The sequence below is a fragment of the Aspergillus homomorphus genome, assembly GCF_003184865.1.
Source record: "Aspergillus homomorphus CBS 101889 unplaced genomic scaffold BO97scaffold_5, whole genome shotgun sequence".
Lineage (NCBI taxonomy): Eukaryota > Fungi > Ascomycota > Eurotiomycetes > Eurotiales > Aspergillaceae > Aspergillus > Aspergillus homomorphus.
Window position 1 is genome coordinate 51,952 of NW_020291891.1, and position 18,580 is coordinate 70,531.

Genomic DNA, 18,580 nt, shown 5'->3' on the forward strand with positions numbered 1-18,580 from the left:
GCCAGTAGACCAGATTAACCCCTTTTCTCTCATCTCAGAATTCTCAGAATTCTATATAATCAACAAATAACGTTCATTCAATTCTGAAGCCATTCAGGGTCTAGGGCATCTGATTAGGAACTAGAACACGGTGGCCGGTATGTGCGGGTGCAGTGGGCTCTCTCCGAGGAGACGGAGGATGATGGGGATATGGCAAGGTATCCATAAAAAAACATACAACAGAAGGGATTCGCTGGTGGTCACCCACCCAACTACTAACCTCCCGGCGTGTGGCTTGAGTACGGCTGAGCGGACGGGAAGCCCTATTTTCCACACCCTGTGGTCGTATGTGCTTGATTAGTTCCAAGTAGATACCATATAGCCTTATTCTTAGGATACTCTACAACCTGCATTGGTCGTAGAACCGACCCGTTGCTGCGGCGCGGGCCCATGGGCATCGACGAACGCCTTTACCATCGGATCAAAGGTTAAGGGGGTCGTTGCAGATGAGATCCACGTACAGGCCGTTTTTCTTGAACGAGCAAGGCCAATACTCTGTCACTGACACCGTGCCTGTTCGTCGAAGGTGCCTTTCCCGATAGATCTCTAGGACTTTGGATGTTGGAGGTGCAGCTGCCGTTCGGCCTCTGGGAAGATCTCTAATGCCGAAAGGGTTTGAGAGTCGATGGAAGCACGATTGCCTCTTTTTTTGTTGTATTGCGTCCTTGGTCGGTAGAAGCTTGTTGTAGAGGTGGAGCAATATATAAGCTACAGAGCAACAATGATAAATCTGAAATGATACAGGGACGGACTGCGGGTGCTGTTCGACGAAAAAGCTCTGCTTCTGACCGGCAAACTCGACACAGAGCGGAAGTGTCTAGGACATAGTTCTGAAGTCCTCAGAGAAAAAAATTTATCACAGGTGGCCGTGATGTACTAGAGGAAGATATTAGCAAGGCCTAACTGTCGTGCCGCGAGCAGATGACCGGAATTTCTTACCTGGCTAACACTTCCTTGGTGGGGGTTGACTGGGTTCGAGCACAGCTTGATCCCGGATCAGCGCTTCAGCAATCATACTACATAGAAGTCCTGGACTAGCACTCAACCAACTCCTTGGCTGGTCAATGCATTCACCATTGTTGTCTTCAAGTAGGAGGCCCGTTAACTCCGTGTTGAGGTGGTAGCGGTTCTTGTTTTTCGACAAACTAGATTGGCAAAGCAACGTGAGGAGCAATGACTGTAAAGAATACTACCCACAGCACTCTTGTCATCATGTTCTGGAACATGGATGCAGCACTAATAGAGAAGCCAAGAGATTTCTATTGGCGCAGGACCAGAAACCGAGAGAATTCGGATGAACTGAGGTGCGCGTCAGCTGACAGCAGAGGTCAGCCATGAGAAAGAGCCGACCGTAGTAGTCATTATGAATGCTGCTCCACAAGATGTGAGCACTCGTCAAGCATGACTTCGATGGTCAGCTCACTCAAATTGGAGGTATAGTACAAGACTCACAAATGTAATTGCACATGCATCAACCATCTTTTGTAGTGCGATCCCTCATAGTGAAGATTGTGTTTTCCTCTTCGTTGTTGCTGCAGGAGAAAAAGAAGGAACGAGGTATTGTCGAGATGAGTTCGCCATCGCGACGGCTCTAGGAACTCAGAGGACTGCTTGCCAATTATTCCGCCAGCCCAGAAACAGGTATCTTGTTCTAGCCCAATCCTACATGTGCAAGCAGCCGTTACGACACGGAAGTAAGAGCTATTTTGACTCCAGATGAGCGACACTGATATGGAATGATTAGAAGTTCGGTGCTGAATTGACAGCGGTACAAAGGAACAATCAAGAAGTTACTCTACCTTGATCCAAGCAGCATATATTGAGTATGATCAGTAGTAACTTCGTTGTAAAGTAGGGGTAGCTGACTGCTAGAGGCTAACAAATGACAGCCCACATCTGCAGGAATTAAGCAGTCTTAGACGCTATAGCTGTGAGCTTTAGCCTCAGACTATTTAATCGGGCTGTCTCGATGAGCCTTACTGTGACTGTTTCTTTCAAAGAGCTTAATATCTTTCAGGGAAGAGACGTACATGTTTGGATCATCGTCGCATGTTCGAGGGCCATGAGCCTGACTGGGAGAATAGAGAGATAAGGTTTTTATACAATATGAGTGTACCGCACCCGTATCCACGTAGTTCAATCTTGTAAATCAGCCATCCGTACGTCTGCACACTTTCAAAGCAACCCAAGCTCCTTATTTTGAAAAGCCCCCTTGAACTCTGCAATCTGCACACGGTGTCAAGCTCTTCATGGCAGATGTTGAAAAAGGATGGTTCCGTAGAAGTCATAACTCGAAAACCGCCATTGAGTGGACATTTCAAACTCAATCTCATGACTTGAACACTCACTCCTGCAGCCCCGTGCCCTGACTAAAGCAGGTATTCAGAATGAGGAATCATCTGAGCTCAAATTTCTAGCTGCTGGAATTGTTACGTCCCGCAGAGGGATAGTTGCGATTCGAGTTTGTTTGTGTATGTACATGAAAGAGGCGACTGCCGAGTTTTTCTAGATGTCTTGAAAGTCGATCCGATTTCGTACCGGGCACCTGATTCGCGGGACAGCCTCATGAGACCTATCATATTCCGAAACGAGTATCGTTGTTCTTTACTTTACTGTCTGAGGTGGAGTGTTCATTGGTGCGGCCGACAATACCGAAGCTATATAATTAGACATATCTGGCGGCAAACCTCATGGGTTTCGAGGCTCCATGGCTGAGCCGCGCCTGCAGGTCTCCGCTCGAGTCGTGTTGAGATGACGATTCGTTAGATATGACCGATCAAAAAGCAAGCATCGTCACATCGGCTTATTTGAAACGGTCCGCCGGAAAGGGGGAACTCAGCAGATGTCGATCTAGGTAATTGCGACAATTGAAACCGGGCTGTGTTGTGAAGGCTCGTCTGGCATTGTTACAGTATGTCAGCGGAAAAATCGGACAGGAGCCGGATGAAGGGTAACAAGAATTCAACGGCTGGTAACATACAAGGTATTAGCGACCAGAAATAGTAGGCAGCTGAGATAAAGGAGATTATAGAGAAAATGACATAGCTAGCGAAGCCAAGCAAGGAGTTTCTTCTATACCCAAATAGAGCGCTTAGGGAGCTGAAGGCATCATCGCGGTCATCCGGTAATTCGTAGTCGCATTGGTTCTTTTCGATGTCAGGGGTCCATCGGCCTTGTAGGTTGTAGTCAAGATATGGTGCCTCCTCGTCGCTACTTGGTGTCAGGCAACGGATTGTCGACCTTGCTGAGGATTGAATTGACTGACCTCTTCAGGGGTAGTAAGCTGCTGCTCTGTATGCCACTCATCTCACTGGCCGCCTGCCGCGCAACCACGCAAGGCCGAAGGATCGCAAAGACGCTGTCAGCTCGGGATAGAGTTTAGTGCACTGGGATTCTTCCTGACCGAAGTGTATCTGTTTATCTTTTATCAGTGAGACATGATAGTGACCGATGGTTCCCTGCCCCATAACTATGCACCGATCTGGTTTGTTGACGGTGTCACATGGCATTAAGATTGTATTGATGACTCAGCTCTCATAACACGAGCATTGATTTGGTTAACTAGTTGTTTTCTGGGGGGCGCCATTTCCACGCTGCGAACACATTTCTCGGTAGTCGTCCGAGGGGACTTTCCGTCATAGGAGGCCCAAATCCATGGCAATCTATACAATACGGACTGGAAGCATGAGGATGACAGCGGGCTATAGTCCCTTGCAAGATCTCATTGCCACATGGACGCGAGCCCGAGACTATGAAGCTGCTTTTCCTACAGGTCAACAAAATGCCGGATAGAGGTTTACTGTCAGCCACGCATGTTGGAAGCGGCAAGGATGATTTACTCATCGCATATGACTCGTATGATACGCACAGGAGCTCAACCGGGTTTTGGAAACCTTAAGACCAGTCAGCTCGGCCTTATCCTTGCTACCGAGCCATGGAACGCCGACGCCATAGTTCAGAGCCTCGCTCGCGACAAAGATTTGGAGTGCCACATATTGTGGGGACAGCTTGCTAACCGGGGGGCAAATGGATCACAGGTTCACAGCAAAAACGACATTGCATTGCTGTCCGTTCCTCCGCTCGTCCATCTCTATGACCAGAGTGGAAAAGCACAAAATCGACCTCAAAGCTTGGGCCACTCTAGGCACGTATTACCAAGCCGAAAACACCACAAAAAGGAAATTTAAGCGATGTTGAGGCACGACGTACCACCATTCCAGCTTCATCACGTAAAACGTCGAACTGAATGGCTGACTGGACGGTCGGGCATGTTCGTCAAGACAATGGTCCATGACCATCGTGGTAGCTGGGGGCCAAGCCTGAGGGGGCTTAATGGGCTATCAACGAGCCAGCGAGGACCTACCCTAAATCGGTTTCCATGCTCTGAATTTCCTGCTTACTGTGATTGAAGCTGCATCTTGTGCCACCCATGACATCCCAAGAAACGTGGATTGACAGGCAACTAGGGCCGTAAAGAGTCAAAGACGCATCGTTAATCCGCTTGGCACGAACGGCATTTCCTCGCTGAGAATTCGGCCCCCGCCTTATCCTGGTCAGGTCTCGCCCACCGTCGGCCCCTGGGCAAACGGAGCGTTTTAGGATCAACACCAGGATTCCGAAGCTTGCGTTGTTGTCCCTGGAACGGAGACAACAGACAGTACGCAATACTTTTCTGGTTCGACTATCTATCAAGCCTGGCGGGCAAAATGTCTTGACAGCAGCCCCTGATACAATTAAAGTTTGGATACGGGGAAGTCGCGCCATATGGGCCACTCGATTTAATTTATTATCACCTTCGCTTGTCGATTAGGATCAACATGATAGGGTGCTTATTGGGGGGAGTTTGTTCTGCACCCGAACCGGACCTCCCCGACAGAAGTAGCGGGAGCAGGTCGACACCACCTTCAGGCTAATGGAGTCAACATACCATGTTGTCGGTGGATATAATTAGTGCCCAAATGAAGATCACCTGGCCAAGAATAAGCTGACAATGCAACCCTCGGAGTTTGTTCACCAATGGTCCGCCTCTTGCTCGCAGTTCACTCCCTTTTCCGGTCGCCAGCGGCCGTTAGAGAGGCATAAGACCTGGTGTTATTGGTGGAACCCGGATGTGGTCCGTATTCTGAACTGCCAGTTCAGTTTTTTCTGCTTCTTATCACCACGCGAATGGCTGAACAGTTTACCAATGACCGATGTGGAACAGGCCTCTGACGGGTATGCTTCCATGCATGGAACCCGGGTGAGATGTGCCACGCTGCCCGTTAACCAGAAAGGGACCCTCCGCCTGTGGAGGCCCAGACGGCCTAAGCTGGCTAAGCATAATTGGGAGAAAAAGGGGAGTGGTTCGAAGGATTCGTGGGTGTGAAAGGCTTGTCCAGCATGGTGCGACGCTCCTGGATTAGCACCGTAGGAGTGTACCACTCCAGTCGGAAGCTCAATCAATCACCAGAATCAGTCAGCAGATCGAGCTGTCAATGGAGATCCCCTCGAGAGTTTGAGGGACTATGCGTAGCGTAGCGCCCGGGTCCATGACCATGCAAGGAGGGGGGTAGTCGACCAGGGGAAACAACTGGTGAATGAAAGGGTCGCAAAAGCTCAGTGCGTCCTGTCAGGCCAGTTAATTGCTCCGGATGTGGGGTCAATGGGAAACGCAGGCACTTGGTGAAACCACTACCGATTAAGGATCCAACAATACAAGAGCATGCGGAGCACGTGGCTCGAGGGGCGCAGGCTAACGGTTTTTACATGGTAATTACCCAGGCAGCTGGTGCTACTGTTACTGTATTGTAACCCTGTAAGCTAGGTATTTCCATTTTCAGGACATGCATCGTCCGTCTGGACTACTCAGATTCGCTGTGCCAGTCGACGAGTCGACAGGAGTGCGGGCTATGCTCGACTTTTGCTGCCATAACTACGATGAATTCCTGACTCATGCTTCGTGATCTATCAGCAACTTGGAGTCAGCGGCTGAGTGAAAGAAGTGTACGGAGTAATACTAGCAAGAAGAGGTTCGTCGTGTATTGCCTGTCTCTCAATCTCCACAGATATTCCGTCCAAGGTCTCGGCTGAACTACCGATAGGGAAAGACAAGAGAGTACATCGAGCTCAAGCCGTCGTGACTGCAATAGAGACGGCATCGCTTGACAATGCAATTGTCGCCTCAAGCCTCGCGTGAATGCAGGTAAGTGTCACGGACGGAATGCCCGTCTGACTTGTTCATTCCTCACGGCTATTCCCTTGCATTGTCTCGGAGAATGCGGCGGCCCGCTATACAGATTGGCAGTATGATTCTCACGTGCTTGACATAAGATCGAGGTGACTCAGTATAGCGTCGTTCATTGTATGTTGCGTAGTCAATCGCAAGCCAACTCAGCCCTAAAGAGGAGAAGGAAAAGGAAACACGAACCTCCAGGATAGAGAATTTCAGCCTCTGCCGAGGCGTACAGCTCTTTCGACTGGATCCCTCGCAGTCTCGTACAGAAACTCTAACAATAGGCACGGGTTCTGCTCATGAAGAGTCCACTGATGATACTTGTGAAACGTTCATCATCAAGGAAATGCGGTAAACGACAAATTTGGATCCCCCAGGGACCATACAGTTTAGCGGATGCTGCCGTTCGTCAGCTAGCATTTGGATAGACCATCTCCATGCCAAATCCGGGGTGAATGCCCGATTGCACTCCTGAAGATCTCCTTCCTTGCTCCGTTCTCATCACAACCAACCTGCATATGATATGTCCGGGAAATGCGCACACTTCCGCGCCGAGCGTTGCATGGAATGAGCAGCATTGTTTACCTGTTCGATTTGCTCATGCTACCTGTCGAGTTGTCCGCAACCGGGGCCATCTCCAGCGGCACTGATTGGGACGGAATTGCCATGGTCCATGCCGACGGCTGCTGATTAATAGCTTCCCCTGCCTTAGCGCCCCCCACCGGCGTATTATTCATTGCTTGGCAGCCCTGATGAAACCGGAAACCTGCAAAACCGAAAAACGCCACAGCTGGGAAGAAAAGAGGTTATTTACCACAGTCTGACGGTATTTACATACAGACAACAATACCTGAGCACCACGACTTGGGGGCACTCGGGGCAATCGTACGTAAGATGTTGGTGCATCAGCTAGCTTTCTTCTCTGGACTCCGCCCAGCCATGACAGATCATGTTATGGTGGAATAGAGTTTGGTACTCCAACAGCCATGTTCTTGGACCAGCTTACTAGGTTCGTGCGCGCAGGATACTGTTGCCTACTTGGTCGTAGTATGACACCGGATCAATTCGAGGCTCAGGGGGATTCTGACTGATTATGAAAAGGATCGATAGATGAAACTGCGCCTGAACCCATTAGCTAGCCAATGATCGAAGACTCTTTTATCCTTATTGATCGATCGAGGTCTCTGACGCCGTCACCTACAATGATACTTATTTCAGTCAAGTATCAGTCAACAGGGTAGGCTAGAGAGTCTAGAGTTCGCTCACGGGGGAATCAATCGACAATGATCTGCTCCTCACCCCTGCACCGGTTGTCTCGGTAAGCGAGACCGGCCATTTGATAGAACGTCTCTTGAGTCTGTCTTTGCTGAATGGCGATCGACGGTGAGATCCCTGAACATCAATTCATCATTCAAAGGCATGGTGTACATACATACGGTACAGGGTTCTATCGTCGGGCTGAGTTTGCGAAGTCAGAACGCTCCAACTTTGAGAGTCCAGAGTTGACAACCGCCCTGGGTAGATGATACTGAATATATTAGAGCGAGACTATGCAACAATGGTTTCTTCTCCATTAGATGCGACCCGCTGGTGCTCACTAAAGACGATTTCTTTGTTACCCCGTATGGTCGCTGCTCTTAGTGGTCAGCACCATCCAGGGTTCGCACCATGCGCCTCGTAAGGTTCACTTATTGTTCAAAGGCAACTATACTCATGTACGTCGATCCGTGCATGGCAGCGCGGTGCTTCCGTTCCTCGTGGTGTCGCGTGCGAGGAGTGGGAGCGATGGGAAGTGGGGAGGGGGGAACTATGTCTGGATAGTTTGAAAGTCAACTCAATGTCACAGCATAGTTCAAGAGGACTGTCTAGACTCTGAAGCTGAAAAGAGAAAGAGAGTGTGGTTATTGTTGTCTTGATGGTATGATGACTGCGTTGGTGGGCATGAAACATCTTCCAAGCGGAAAACGCATGGCCAGCCCACCATCATGATATTAAGCATAGGGCCCATGATGTAAGAAGACAAGAGGAAAGTGATTCTGCATAATTCGTGAGACCAGCAATGGGTCTCACACCAAGAAAGAGCCCGAGTCAGTCAGTCTCTCTTCTCAGTCTCCCAACGGCTTCCTCAGAGCGGTAAGTATGGTGAATGCCAGTAACACCGGGTATGTACCAGTATAAAATGGTATAGTACCATACCTACCATACCGCTGCAATCAGGTGAGAAATGCAACTGTCGCAGCACTTGCTCATTACTCGACTATCTCCAATCGGCTCGAACCAGACTAAGAGCGGGCGAAGAATCACGAATTGGTTTCCGAAGTGGACCCAGACCTCATCCACCGGAGCCACTCGTATTATTGCGGTGCCGGTGCCCCTCTCCCAACTCTTGACATCCACCGAATCAGCTAAGCTAAGGAGTTGAGCTCTCCGCCCCCCCATGTTATCTCCACTACTAAACTGACACTAATTGCATAAGGGCTTATGGCTAAGTCCCTTAGCAACACCACTACCACCACCACCACACCACTACCACCTTCCTCACACCCTCCCTCCCTCATTCATTCCTCACGTTTTCTCTTCTGTTGCTCACTGCCCCCTCCCCGGGACGATCAGAGAAGAGTATCTTCATTACCCTCTACGTATTACAAGTCTTACAGGCGCGGCGTCAGGACCACTCAGAACTCAAAAGAACCCACACCTACCGACTCACTGGCCTTGCTAGCAAAGCACTGCGACCCACTCCGATCGGGCTTGCTTGAATATCTAACGAATTGCGCGACACCTGTTACCTCTTCCTCCCACCAGTTACTCCTTCTATAGACCGGTCTCCGGCGAATTCGACCGGGATAATCCTCCTCTTTCACCTTTTCTGCTTCACCTTCTCTTTATCCTTTCCCTATCTCTGTCCCTCTATCGCCCTCCTCCCCTCGCTCTCACCCACTGTGATATGGGAGTAATGCACCTCTCCGTCACCCTCTGACTTCGATCTTGATCACCTTCGACTATCCTCTCGTTCAGCCGGAAAACTCTCTCTTCTTCGCTCTCAAATCGAAAAGGGGCGCAGCGACAGCAGTCTCGTCGTACTTTGCACGCACTCGAGCCCTTAGTTCCTCTCCTCGCCGCCGACGTTGCGCTTATCAAAGCCCCGACCTAAAGTCGTACGGAGCTGTAGCCTTCGAATCCCCCGTCCTTGCCAGCCAACTCGCTCCCTCCTTATAGCTTTCTCGCCCTCGAATTCGCTTTGACAATTGCGGGATACTATTCATAACGGACATTTACCCGTGCTAAAAAGTCGTCATCTATAAACTACCACCCAAGACCGATAACTGAATGCCTGCGCACCTGGAACCTTCCCTCGAGTGTTAAAAGTGTTAAAACAATCGCCACTATCAGAGGGTACTTCGGCCAAAATCTGGGTTCTGCGCTGTACGTACAAATTACCTGACACCACTCGCTGCAGAAGCACTCTTTGGTGAAGCATGTCCTAATCAACACTACGGACATAGCAAATCTACTCCTTTCGCCTGCCAAACAATCGTTCTCCCCAATAGTAAGTGATTTGTCCCAATCGGATTCCGAAAGCCTGCGCTAGCCTTTCCCCGCGAACTCAAGAATGCGCCTGATACATGTTTCAAGTGTAACCCACTTGACTGGTCACTTGCCGCAGTCTGAGCGCATCCCTGATTCAGTCGCAGACGTTGCAGTGTTCGCGCGCACCTTGAATATCTTCCCAGAGTCTGAGTTTCTAACGGAGACGTTAACAGAAATCTCTGATATATTCTTGCAAGAACGTATTATACTATCGCAAAATGGGTTGTATGAGTTCGAAGCCCGTCGATGCGGGAGATAAAGAAGCACTTCAACGGAATGTTCGGATAGAGAAGGCACTGAAGAATGATAAAAAAGTGATGGACAGGACTATCAAAATTCTTCTCCTCGGTAAGTTCGCGCTTGGACTTGCACCAGTATGTTGTTTTGTTCGCAGCACTGACCACCACATGCCAGGTGCGGGGGAGTCGGGCAAATCGACAATTATCAAACAGATGCGCATTATTCACTCGGGAGGCTTTCCCGACGATGAACGTGTTCAGACTCGGGCAGTGATCTACTCGAATCTGATCATCGCCTTCAAGGTTTTGTTGGAAATCATGCGCACGGAGAGCATCGAGTACCAACTCGAAACAAATAAGGTAAGATGACCCCAAATCCATTGCCCCTATTCTTAGCGCATCAAGCTCTCCGAGTCTGGTGATCCAACAGGCTAACTTCCGACCCCATTATCTAGTCACTGGGTGAATTTATAGACAATTTAGAGCCGGATGTGGGCTCTGACGAGGCGTTTTCGGACTTGAAAGTTCGCGATGCTTTAAGAGATATCTGGGATGATGCAGGCGTACAAAAGGCCGTGGCTCGAGGACATGAGTTCGCGCTTCATGACAATCTGCATTAGTAGGTCGCCATGACATTACGACTCGGCTTAAAAAATGGAACTAATCTGTTGCCAGCTTCTTCGAATCTCTTGACCGACTTTTCACTCCGGGGTGGCTTCCCGACAATCAAGATATGCTGCAAGCTCGGTTGCGGACGACGGGTATCACGGAAACCCTCTTCGAGCTTGGTCAGATGAATTTTCGAATGATGGATGTTGGTGGGCAACGATCCGAGCGCAAAAAGTGGATCCACTGTTTTGAGGGTGTGCAATGCCTTCTGTTCATGGTTGCTTTATCGGGCTACGATCAATGCCTTGTCGAGGATCAGAACGCCGTAAGTCCTCAGTCTCGCTCTGGGAATCAAGAATTATCTAACGGTTTTGTGCGTACAGAATCAAATGCATGAGGCTATGATGCTCTTCGAATCACTTGTGAACGGGGAGTGGTTCAAGCGCAAGCCCATCATTCTCTTCCTGAACAAGATCGATCTTTTCAAGGGGAAGCTTCAAGTTTCACCCGTCTCCAATCATTTCCCCGATTACAATGGATCAAACACAGACTTCGATGCTGCAGCAAGGTACTTCGCAGACCGCTTCCGAGGCATCAACCGGATTCCGGACCGCGAGATCTATATCCACTACACGAATGCTACCGATACCACTTTGTTGAAGGCTACCATGGATTCCGTGCAAGACATGATTATCCAGAAGAACCTCCACACCTTAATACTATAAGGTGTTTGGGAAGAACGACTAATATCTAATGAAACATACTCGCGGCCCTGGGATGTTCATATTCCACCGATCACCATTGATATCACCCTCAGCATTCTCTCGTGCCGTCCGCAAGTTCTTGTCATCAAATCTTTCTTGCCTTGTCCAAGGGTTCTCCTTGGCCGGCTTGGATGACTCTATTATATCCACGCTCTCCTATACTGAAAAAGCACGCATCTTATCTTCAATTCAGCGGCGGTCGGACTTGCTTTCTAATGCAGATTGATACCATATACCATATAGTTGTGTCTGTGTCTGCGTCCTTAGCAACACCTTACGATTTCCTTTGGGCCTTTTTGTGACTTTTCGGCCTGTCATCGGATCCACGGATCCCATCTCTTTCTTCAATGTATCTATTTCTTTCTCTCTTCTAGTGTTACATAAAGGCAAGCTTATTCCCATTGGGCTGACAGCGACCATGCACGTCTTCTAAAACCTTCCTGACGAGTAAAAGGTGCAGTATCTCTTTTATATTATGTAATGATGCACAACTAGGCAGCGAGTGTGGCATTGTTTAACTTTCCTTGAAGGTTCTTGGTGGAGTATTAGCTACTGCCATGTTATTGATGCAGTCCACAAGAAATCAGGTAAAAAGCTCACAAAGTGATCCTTTGTGTCAGTAGTGCCAACGACAGCTAATCTGGGCCTCATTGGCCGAAAGTGGCTCGATTGATACCCTCGCATCTGCCACATAGCCGATATGACAGTATTCAGGCTGTAGATTTTCTACTCCAACTCTCAGAAATTCCTGTATAAATGTTAAGGGTCATGATCACATGACCCTGTCATATTGGTTGCCTGAGGTGCGAGCCACAAAATTCTGCTGAGCTAAGCAGAGTTCCGCATGATCGGCTCATCAACTTCAACTTCGGTTTCGCCTCTTTCGCATCCGCCAAGTTCGTTTACCCAGCTTCTGGGACCTACGACATTTTGGAAAATGCTATCATCCTCACTGCGCCGGGCAGTCTGGGCCCCCATTGTCCCCATCTCAGGCATTACACGCGCCTCGAGCCAAACTCTCACCACCTCCTCGAACAACCTCACCGGTTCCGCGCAGCCTGTGCGTCAACGGCGCTACTCCTCGTCCTCGTCCTCCAAGCCTAGCGATGGCTCGAGGAAGTTGGACGCCTCGTCCCAGACCCCTGCGAAGGAGGTGAACTCGGGCAAGTCTACCCGTCGACGAGGCAAGGACAGCAACGGTCGCGCCGGCTCCAAGCAGCAACAGCAGCAGCAGACGGCGTTTTCCCGGCTTCCCAGCGTCCCATCGACCCAGCACCTCCTGCCACATGGTAAGCCAGTTGCCAGGAAGATTGGGAACATGAAATGTCAAACAGCCAACTAACCTCCATCTGTAGATGTCCAGGTTGCCTCGTTTTTCTCCATCCACCGTCCCATCTCCGTCTCCACCAGCGTGCCTCCGACGTCCACCTCCGAAGCCTTTGACTCCATTTTCACCGCGCGCAAGCCCGGCGTGGACGATGTGATCTCCACGCTCTCGTCCGCGGTACAAACGTTGGAAGGCGGAGATCAGGATCCCAACCACTACCACAACGTATTGCAGGAGATGACCAACCGCCACTACCAGAGCGTGATGCAGCAGCAGCAGCATGGCCAACCGATCATGGACATGTCCCTTTCGATTGAGGAACTCACCAAGCGCCTGCGTCCCTTCCATCCGCCCCCGCCCCCGGTCCCCATGGATGAGGTCTCCGCCGCCGCCACCGCCGCCGCCGAACAACAAACAGACGCCGGCATGACGGAAAGCTACTCCACCGTGCTGACCATCCACGAGTCCACCCTCCCCGACGGCAGCAAGACCTACCAGGCGCACACCGGCCCCTTCATGCCCACCCAGGACATGGGCGTTCCCGGCGCCGCCGACGCCGTCGAGGCTTACATCGACGTCGACCCCTCCGGCAACGCCGGATTGAGCTACATCGAGCAGAATACCAATGGGCCCATGCACGCCCTCAGCACAAAGAGACGCCGTCGGTTGAAGATGAAGAAGCACAAGTTCAAGAAGCTGTTGCGGAAGACGAGAACCCTGCGGCGCAAGTTGGAGAAATCGTGAGGATAAGGAGGGCCCCAAGACGTGGTCTCTCTCTCTCTCTGATTTCACTCTCTCTTCTTTGCTCCCTTCTTTCCCTCTCACCTTGCTAAACCTCCGGCTTGTTTTCCTTTTTCTTTTCTCATTTTTACTCTCTTAACCTCGAAGCAACTTCATTGTCTGGTTTGTTCTCGAATATCTTTCCGTCTTCCAAACGCATGCATCTACTCTCCATCGATCTATCCATCCATCAACCCAAACGCAACTTTCTCCCAATAGACAATACTATGTTACATACTTATTCTCACCATATTGAGTTGCCCATGCTTCCTCCGATCTAGTAGGCGTCTAGTCGCCCCGCCAATTCTGCAGCCATAGTACACTACGCAAGCCCCTGTATCAATATCATGATCAGTTCTCGAGCCAAGCAACAGTAATACGGCCTACATCTATCCCCCTACTGTTCGGCGATCAAGGTCAGGATCAATCGATTCAACAAGTACCGAAGACACGACACCCATAGAATACAAAAGCAGGCAAGCAGCGCACGAATCAAAAACACAAACCTTTAGCCATGCAATAGTAAAATCAAATATCTACCAACCGATACAAAGATTGCCCTCCACCGCCACCTCTCCTCCCAATCCTCATAGTCTACAGACGTATTATATCTCTCCTCCTGCTCGAGGGGCAAAAGAAAAGAAGAGGACACTTGATATACCTATCCAATAGCAATTTCCTCCTCTCACTCGCAACCTCAAGCAGAACGCATTTCCCCCTTTCGCCACCACGTGTCGGCAACGTGTATTCCCAGGGAATGTTTCCGACAGCAACACCACGCACAGACAGACAACATCACGTTAAAAGTTCATGTTTTTCTTGGGAATGGCTTTCTGGACCAAATCCGCGCTTCACGGTATAAAAACGGGTTCGTAACACAGGGAACAGTAGGCTTCAACGACGGGGGACCGCTTACGCGGATTCTTGTTCACATTTCGTCGTTGCCCTCGCCGTTTGCGCGCGCACATGTCTCACAGAGAACGAGCGGGCGGGCGAGCATAGGGTTCGTTCGCTTAGCAGGTGGCGTCGATTCTCGAGCGAGAGTTCATGAGAAGGGCGACGATAAGACCGTACAGACCTGATAAGGGAGAGCCGGTGGTTAGTTGCGGTGAAATCAAGAGTAAGTCAAATGGACTTGGCAGACTCACCCAAGACTTCAGCGAAAATGAGAATCAAAATCATTCCGACGTAGAGACGGGGCTGTTGAGCAGTTCCACGGACACCAGCGTCACCCACAATACCAATGGCAAAACTGTGGAGGCCAACAATTAGTTTCTGGAGTTATCCGATTCGGGGCTAGAGGAACATACCCAGCAGCCAGACCGGCCAAACCGACAGCGAGACCAGCTCCCAGCTGAATAAATCCGGTGTAGAGGGGCACCTTCTGACCCAAGTCGTTGGCGATGAGGACGGACACGACCAAACCGTAGATACCGATAATACCCGCCATGACAATGGGGACGATGTCTGTTATCACATTGCGTTAGTCAGTTCAGCTCTCAGTTAAACTGCAACAAGAACTTTTTCCCTCCTTGACAGCTACAGCTGATACCGGGGGAAGGCTTCCAACGTACTCTTGACGATCAGATCAGGGCGGAGGACGGCCATGCCGCAGACACCGACACCAGCCTTGGCGGTTCCATAGGCGGCTCCGAAGCAAGTGAAGACGATGGCTGAGGTGCAACCCAGCGCACCGAAGAAGGGCTAACAGGCGGCAATCAGCTATATGTACAAGGGGAAGATCTATCCGTGTGAGGTGACGTTGCCCCGGTTGTGGAGGACCCGATGGTCCATCCCACCAAGCTCCAGCACAACATCGATGAGGAATGCGAGAGACTCACAGCATAGACGGGGCTATAACAAAAATGATTAGCAACAGTCCATAAAGAATACACTGATAGGCAAGACCGATAGCTTATCGTCCAAGCCATGCATCTAAATGCTGGGAAAAGGAGTCAACCAGGGTGATTACGTACCAGAGTTCGGTAGCCATTTCGATGGTTCGAGTGGCCGTTTGAGCTTGGAAATATGAAATGAAGCTACAGAGACAGCCGGGGGAAGTGAGAGTAGGACAGAACGAGGCTGCGTCGACAGCGATGAGATGAGGCAAAGGCGTGGTAGAGCTGAGACGGAGATGGAGGCTTGAAGGCGAACACGCTGGTTGCTTCGGAGAGGTTGACCGACCATCTGTGCTATCACGTGACCTGCGGCTTGGCGCCTTCCCGCCTTTCGATGATTGACATCAACACCATCTACTTTAATTACTGAAGATAAATGCTACAACCAGGACTAGAGAATTGATATGCGAAGCCCTTTTAATTATGATCTTACACTCTTGAGGACCATTTGTATCAGTCTAGCTCTAATGCCACCCGACAACCAGGGATGTCGAACTTAGAACTCGATTGCTGGCCTTCCTCAGGCCCGGTTCCAGCCAAAGGCTGCATGTAGGTTATAGCTTTTTCCGACAGTCCACCGAATTGGCCAGGAACTACTCCAAGGTCTTTCTGCCCGTCAGACCCTTCTTGTGAAGGAACAGTCTCGGCATCCGAGACTACGCCGAAGTGGAAAGTATTGGCTCCTGTTCCAGACGCAGGCCAGCCCGACTGACTAGGCTCTACGGAGACGAAGAATTGCACGTAGTCGCCAGGCCCCGCAGCCTGCGAAAGAGTGGACAAATCCTCCCCAAATCCGCGCATCTCGAACGGCGGCGGCGGCGGCGGCGGCGGCGCATCTGACAAGAGATTCGAATCGCCCGTAGTGAAGAGTGCCTCGAGGCCTAAAAGCCTATCTTTCTTAGTTCTTTCCATAAAGGTTATCTCAGGGTCGAGAGATAGTAGGCCCTGTTTCTTGCCCCATCCACCCCCACCACTCATCACGCGGTGGAGTTTGCCGCCCTTACGAATCGCCTCGATGAGGCTTTCTCGAGAAGCATTCGTTCCTGCTGTATAGCCCTCCTCAGTTGTCTCAATTAGAGCCCAGACAGAGACCCGTTGATCAGTAATGTTGTGTTCCGTGATGTAGCGGGGGAGATCCTTCTCTAACTCGAAAGAAGCTGGCATCGGATCCGTCGAATGGTTGTCTGTATGTTTGGATAGCTGACGGAGAATGTTCCCCATGCTGGAGATAACCCTTCTTCGATGCCCAACAGGATATAATGGAAGCTGGAAGTCATCGCTAAGACTTGTTGCTGGTGAGGTGACTATGCAGTTCGAGAGGTCTAGCGTATTGTCCAGAGTATACTTCTTTGCCGTAGTATTGTATTCCCAACGCGCTCCAAAAAGAGTGTTCTCTTTCCCATTGATAAAAATCGTGTTTGCAAGTCGCAGGCCTACTTCATGGAGTGACCTTCGGGATGCTTTATCCGGCGCTTGGGTATCGCTTGTCGGAATTGAAAACACCAGGACGGATTCTGTGGCTTCTGTGCTCCGTACTCGACGAGCCGCAGCAATCTGGCCTAGTACATTGTCCCGATTTACCAATAGTACCGATATTCCGTCTGCCTCCGGGGCGCCGGGGAATCCACTAGCCTCCGATGCTTGGGGTCGGGTATCCGGAAGCTTATCGACAATCGCAAATATGGAATGCACCGGATCGGTAGAACCGGTATAGAATTGATTCATCCATTGTTCCGGGAATGTGTGGGACGACAAGTCGATCCATGATGCGAAGGCGGTAGTGACGAGGAAGATAGGAATATAATCGGATCGTGGTAGAGATTCGGCGATAGGAGGCGTACTTGCGAGAATTTCGACTGAGGTCTTTTGGGTTGTTGGTCAACTTCGTCTTCAATGGGGGATAAGACACGCACAATTGCACCCGGGGTGTGCGTGAGCCAAGTATAGGCTATGGGGCGAGCACAGGAAGCTGTGTTTGCGACCGACCTTCTAGTGATGGAAGGAATGCGCCGGTCTGTATGGAGGCGACAAGCCAGCCGTGCTGGGAGCGAGCGCGGTGCAAACCCGAGCATTAGTGACATAAGAGCAGCATGGATGCCCCAGCCTGAAATGAGAGATTGTTTAACCAGTCAACGACCCTTCTATAAAAACATTTCAGGTCGATTGTCAAATCAGTTCCAGCAGGGAAATGCGGAGAGAGCGGCAGATTTTAGAAAGCTCACCGCCCAGACCCAATCTGCCCGTCAGCCATGGAGGTGGGAGGTGGTGTCGAGTGGAGATCACTCTGCTGTAGCTGCCTCTTGACAGGCCAGCAGTCAAAATCGACGTTACTTTACGCATTGCTATCCAATGCTTCTTCGTGACGTGTTACAAATCGGATTCAATCGCACAGGCAAGATGACATGATCAGATCCGGAAATTCTATCAGCTCGACATCTCAGCAACAAGATCCAAGACGCTCCCATTTTCCAAAGCCACAACATCTGGTCACTTCTTGTACGCACTGCACGACTGACTTCGGGTACCCTCGAATACGCAGGAGGTTTCTCAGCATGACTGAGCTCGTCTGAACTTCGAGGAAACGTGACTCGCAATAACCGTATACAATGCGCTCTCGATCCGCGCAATCTACGGATTGCTAAGGAACGCCAACAGAGAGAACCTGGGTGGACTGGTTTTGGCCATTGGGAGCTATATATAACTACAACCTGCCGACGGATGCGCATACCGACTGTGTCATCGCCCATAGCATATAATGTGCACGTCGAAGACTTCGGGTTCAAGGGCAGGCATCACAGGAGCCCGTGGTCGCCAGTTTGAATAGGTATGAACGGCAGCCTGCCACGTCGGTGTCTAAGGCATTTCGATCAGGGCCCTGTGCATACCGGATGCGTGCATGGTTATCTTAGAGTCTCCAGAGGCCGGTCGAATGGATCAATCATGGGCCATGGTACCAAGGGAGCTGGAGACGCAGAAAGCTTGTTTCGTCTGGTTTGCATAATCCGGGGCAGCCATGACATCATGTGCCGTAATGTTATGTTTCTCAAACAATTCTTCACTCTAAGTCCATGGGTGACTGGATGACAGATGTGACTATGTAGATCAATGCAGGGAAGGGTTCG

At 50.4% G+C, this 18,580-nt stretch overlaps 5 protein-coding genes across 5 annotated transcripts; 2 read left to right on the forward strand and 3 right to left on the reverse strand.

Moving 5' to 3' along the window:
- Positions 1–2,889: 2,889 nt before the first annotated feature.
- Positions 2,890–4,337, reverse strand: BO97DRAFT_421454 (uncharacterized protein; the record flags this gene model as incomplete). Its single annotated transcript, XM_025696722.1, has 4 exons — positions 2,890–2,936; positions 3,020–3,249; positions 3,305–3,397; positions 4,249–4,337. 4 exons carry the CDS (start codon positions 4,335–4,337, stop codon positions 2,890–2,892), a joined length of 459 nt encoding a protein of 152 aa, XP_025554477.1.
- A 5,722-nt stretch (positions 4,338–10,059) lies between these two features.
- BO97DRAFT_337972 (guanine nucleotide-binding protein subunit alpha) lies at positions 10,060–11,414 on the forward strand (the record flags this gene model as incomplete). Its single annotated transcript, XM_025691509.1, has 5 exons — positions 10,060–10,189; positions 10,256–10,440; positions 10,536–10,699; positions 10,756–11,014; positions 11,073–11,414. The coding sequence occupies 5 exons, from the start codon at positions 10,060–10,062 to the stop codon at positions 11,412–11,414; spliced, it is 1,080 nt and encodes a 359-aa protein (XP_025554478.1).
- Positions 11,415–12,348: 934 nt separating this feature from the next.
- BO97DRAFT_468274 (mitochondrial 37S ribosomal protein mS38) lies at positions 12,349–13,893 on the forward strand. Its single transcript, XM_025699722.1, has 2 exons — positions 12,349–12,742; positions 12,809–13,893. The coding sequence occupies exons 1-2, from the start codon at positions 12,391–12,393 to the stop codon at positions 13,522–13,524; spliced, it is 1,068 nt and encodes a 355-aa protein (XP_025554479.1). The 5' UTR covers positions 12,349–12,390; the 3' UTR covers positions 13,525–13,893.
- Positions 13,894–14,096: 203 nt separating this feature from the next.
- On the reverse strand, positions 14,097–15,696 carry BO97DRAFT_403329 (H(+)-transporting V0 sector ATPase subunit c). Its single transcript, XM_025694713.1, has 6 exons — positions 15,537–15,696; positions 15,402–15,414; positions 15,135–15,264; positions 14,871–15,027; positions 14,709–14,812; positions 14,097–14,638 (listed from the first exon to the last, which is right to left on the reverse strand). The coding sequence occupies exons 1-6, from the start codon at positions 15,551–15,553 to the stop codon at positions 14,574–14,576; spliced, it is 486 nt and encodes a 161-aa protein (XP_025554480.1). The 5' UTR covers positions 15,554–15,696; the 3' UTR covers positions 14,097–14,573.
- Positions 15,697–15,911: 215 nt separating this feature from the next.
- Positions 15,912–17,609, reverse strand: BO97DRAFT_440746 (uncharacterized protein; the record flags this gene model as incomplete). The annotated part of the gene is made up of 2 exons (XM_025698102.1): positions 17,372–17,609; positions 15,912–17,321 (listed from the first exon to the last, which is right to left on the reverse strand). The coding sequence occupies exons 1-2, from the start codon at positions 17,537–17,539 to the stop codon at positions 15,912–15,914; spliced, it is 1,578 nt and encodes a 525-aa protein (XP_025554481.1). The 5' UTR covers positions 17,540–17,609.
- Between the last annotated feature and the right edge of the window lie 971 nt (positions 17,610–18,580).

Coding starts and splice junctions, on each gene's coding strand:
- BO97DRAFT_468274 (XM_025699722.1), top strand. CDS start 12,391: ATGCTATCATCCTCACTGCGCCGGGCAGTCTGGGCCCCCATTGTCCCC. Junction 12,743..12,808: donor CCAGCACCTCCTGCCACATG/GTAAGCCAGTTG, acceptor CTCCATCTGTAG/ATGTCCAGGTTGCCTCGTTT.
- BO97DRAFT_403329 (XM_025694713.1), bottom strand. Junction 15,028..15,134: donor CCCTGATCTGATCGTCAAGA/GTACGTTGGAAG, acceptor ATGTGATAACAG/ACATCGTCCCCATTGTCATG. Junction 14,639..14,708: donor CATTTTCGCTGAAGTCTTGG/GTGAGTCTGCCA, acceptor CTCCCTTATCAG/GTCTGTACGGTCTTATCGTC.